This window comes from Euprymna scolopes, chromosome 18 (genome assembly GCF_053919585.1).
Source record: "Euprymna scolopes isolate OS-2025 chromosome 18, ASM5391958v1, whole genome shotgun sequence".
Lineage (NCBI taxonomy): Eukaryota > Metazoa > Mollusca > Cephalopoda > Sepiida > Sepiolidae > Euprymna > Euprymna scolopes.
The window spans coordinates 10,751,414-10,755,045 of NC_136499.1; the positions used below are offsets into that span (position 1 = coordinate 10,751,414).

General features: G+C 35.2%; 1 protein-coding gene across 1 annotated transcript; it reads right to left on the bottom strand.

Annotated features, from left to right (window-relative positions):
- Positions 1 to 1,669: 1,669 nt before the first annotated feature.
- On the bottom strand, positions 1,670 to 2,236 carry LOC145297931 (uncharacterized). Its single transcript, XM_080144271.1, has one exon. The coding sequence runs from the start codon at positions 2,234 to 2,236 to the stop codon at positions 1,670 to 1,672; it is 567 nt and encodes a 188-aa protein (XP_080000397.1).
- Positions 2,237 to 3,632: the final 1,396 nt, after the last annotated feature.

Genomic DNA, 3,632 nt, shown 5'->3' on the forward strand with positions numbered 1-3,632 from the left:
CACGAACATTTTCGGTTCCTCGTCTAATTATCTTCAAGTGACAAAATTAAATGAACAAATGACCTTTCTTAGAAGTGCACGCCTGTGGAACTCTCTTCCGCTTGCCTGTTTCCCACCTGACTACAAGTTGGATGTCTTCAAGTCCAACGCAAACAAATTCCTGATGAACCGCCCCTTAAGTAAGACACTTTATCAAATCTCCAATACTAATGATTACTACGATACTATCCCATCTATAACACGTAATAACCCTTATCCCCGAGTGGCTTCCAGGCCTTGATAAGTGATGACTACCTTGTAAAAAATAGTTAAAGTGAAATTTCAAAAGACAAAAGACCAGATATGCGCACGTGAAGTCGGTTGGACATCTAAAGAACGACTCGCTACAAATCCAAGACTGATGTTAATTATTTATATTCCGACACCAAAATTAGCATTAGATGATGTACTGTATTATGCTAAGCATTTTATCATGTTGTTATGTTTTATGCCTAATTTTTATCTATATTAAGTTGCTTGGTTTTAATAAATCTAGAGTATTTTTAATTGATTTCAGAATGCATTACTCCCATGATATTAACGAATTATCGGGGGGGGGAGTACGATTATGTTTTTGTAAATGCTAATGAATTGAGGTAGAATTTGCAAAATGCATGGTGAAATGAGGAGATAAGGTATCGGTTGTAAAACCAATCCAGCCAATATTATTATTATTATTATTATTATTATTATTATTATTATTGTTGTTGTTGTTGTTGTTGTTGTTGTTGTATTATTATTATTATTATTATTGTTATTATTATTATTATTATTGTTGTTGTTGTTGTTGTTATTGTTATTATTATTATTGTCGTTGTTGTTATTGTTATTATTATTATTATTATTATTATTATTATTGTCGTTGTTATTATTGTTATATTATTATTATTGTTATTATTATTTACTAACTATGCGTAGTCACCTAGGCCATCATCAAAAATTCCTTTTTTAAGAAAAACCTCTCAACCCCTCCACCTCTTTCGATAACTTATGCAGATTAAATTGCGTTATCGTATTAGCCATTTACCATTGATTTCTCGTTAGCAGCGATCATTAGTATTCATTGGAATTTGAATGGCAATAAGCCTCCCCAAGGTCTCAGTCCTGTTCGCTCTCATTCAGCTGAGGTCTGGCTAGTGCTTACTCTCCTCGATCTTTCCATCCTCATCGACCTTTTTCAAATCTTTGGTATGGTACCTTTTGATGAGAATACCCTCCCTCCTTTTTGTTTTGTTTTGATGTGGGTGGAATGATGGCGGGTTAACTTACAATTATAGCTTCAATTTTCTTGTTTCCATGTAGTGTTTCTTTGTGTGTTTACCTCTGTGGCAGTTTTTATATGCCCGGTTTCGTTTGTAGCTCATGCGTATCAGTCTCCGCATTCAAGAGTTTTCCTTAATACAGGATGGGCCAAAATAAGGGTCCTATCTTTAAATTTGAATAACTTCCACAAAATAAAAGTTAAACTCACCAAACTTTGTATGTGTAGACTGACCCTTCCGAGATTTTTTTGAAATAAACAAAACAAATTTTGGCCGAAAAACACTTCTTAAAACTTACAAAAACTAAAGTATTGTTTGGAGTTTTTTAAGCAAAAATAATGTTTTCTAAATGGGCGCCGTTGGCGGCTTCACACATCGGCTCTTTTTAAAGCATTTTCCATAACAGTTTGCAACATCTGAGGACTTATGGCTCTTATTTCTGCTTCAATATTTGCTTTCATTTCCTCAATATTGTTTGGTTTATTGGCATAAACCTTTTCTTTGAGGTAACCCCATAAGAAGAAGCCAGGAGCTGTAAGGTCGGGTGATCGTGGAGGCCATTGAATTTCGCAACTGCGAGAGATAATCTGATTTCCAAATATACCCTGTAAAAGTGTAAGGGTATCTCTCGCAGTGTGTGCTGTGGCTCCATCCTGTTGGAACCACATCCTGTCAGGTTTGGCGGCAACCCACGGTTGCAAGAAATTTTGCAGCATTTCTCGGTAGCGGTCACCCGTTACTGTTACCTGATTTCCGGCATCGTCTTCAAAGAAATAGGGGCCAATTATCTCTTCAGCAGTAACGCCACACCACACCGTGCACTTGAGTGGATGTAATGTGTGCTGCTGAATTATCCTTGGGTTCTCCGTACCCCATATTCGGCAATTTTGTTTATTGATGAACCCATCAAGATGAAAATGGGATTCATCCGACATTATTAGTTTTTTTGAGAAAATGGGGATCATCATTGGCCAAATCCTGGAGTCGCATAGCGTACTCAAGTCTTTTTTCATTATCTCGAGGTTGAAGTTCTTGAACTAGCTGCACTTTAGATGGAAAATATCCTCTTTCTCTTAGCATTCTCCGAAGTGAGGTTCGAGAAATGCCAAGTTCTTTTGATCTCCTCCTTGTGGATGTGGATGCATCCTCCTCCAAACTTCTCTCCAATTCCTCGAAATTTTGAGCTGTTCGTACAGTACGAGGCCTACCACTTCTCGCCATGTCGGATATTCCTTGTTGGTCCCTAAAACGAGCAATAATTCCTCGGATTGCTTTTGCCGAAGGTGAGTTTCTGGTGTTGTAATGACGCCGATAGATGAGTTGAGTCTCCGAAATCGACTCATTGGATTTAAAGTACCACTCTATTATGAGGGTACGTTCCTTAGGGCAAATACGGCTCATGCTTGCTTCGGAAGGGGTCCTTTACTTATTCTGAAAAACATTTTTTAAAAAAATCAATAAATAAAAAAGTTATGAATTTTTAAAAATAGGACACTTATTTTGGCCCACCCTGTATTTCAGCCGTTTTCATTATTGCTATCTTTTGTATCTTCTCAGCCATCCCCCTGATTCCCATCTCTCCTATTCTTTTACAAAAGTTTTTTAGTGTTATTGGTGTTTTATTTCTGTTTTTTTTTTTGCTTTCATTTATTTATTTTTTATTATTTTGTTGCTATTATTGGTGTTATTTTCACTTTTTTTTATTTTTCATACCTCTTTCAGCTTTCTGACCAGTTCCGTGCATCATCATCATCGTCGTCGTCGTCGTCGTCATCATCATCATCATCATCATCATCGTCATCGTCATCATCATCATCAGCAACAGCAGCATTATCATCGTCGTCGTCGTCATCATCCTCATCATCATTATTATTATTATTATTATTATTATTATTATTGTTATTATTGTAATTGCCTTTTCCCGAAGCTCTTTCAAATATTTTGTGGGTGTGAGGGTATTTTTATTATATGATTTGGGGCATTTCTTTGTATTCTTTAGTAAATAATGATGATGATGATTATTATTATTAACAATTAACGATATTTATCAGTGAATAATATTGTTTATGTTTTTTTCCTTCTAATCTAAAGTTTTGTTGCATTTAAATAAAATGCATAAGTTAATATTGTTTGAGCTGTAATGTTAGATATTATTATTTGCAGAAGTATTTTCGCAACTCTCACGATAAAGCTAACAGCTACATTGATTTCTTGTTATATTTTGCTGGCATGAAATTTAATGAATCTAACTTTTACCAATATTTAATTATTTTGTCTTTGTTTCATCATTCATCCATTCCGGACCAAAACACAAAATGTTTTCGTTACTTT

What these genes read in the sequence shown, in the direction of transcription:
- LOC145297931 (XM_080144271.1), bottom strand. Translation starts at nt 2,236, where the DNA reads ATGTCGGATGAATCCCATTTTCATCTTGATGGGTTCATCAATAAACAA.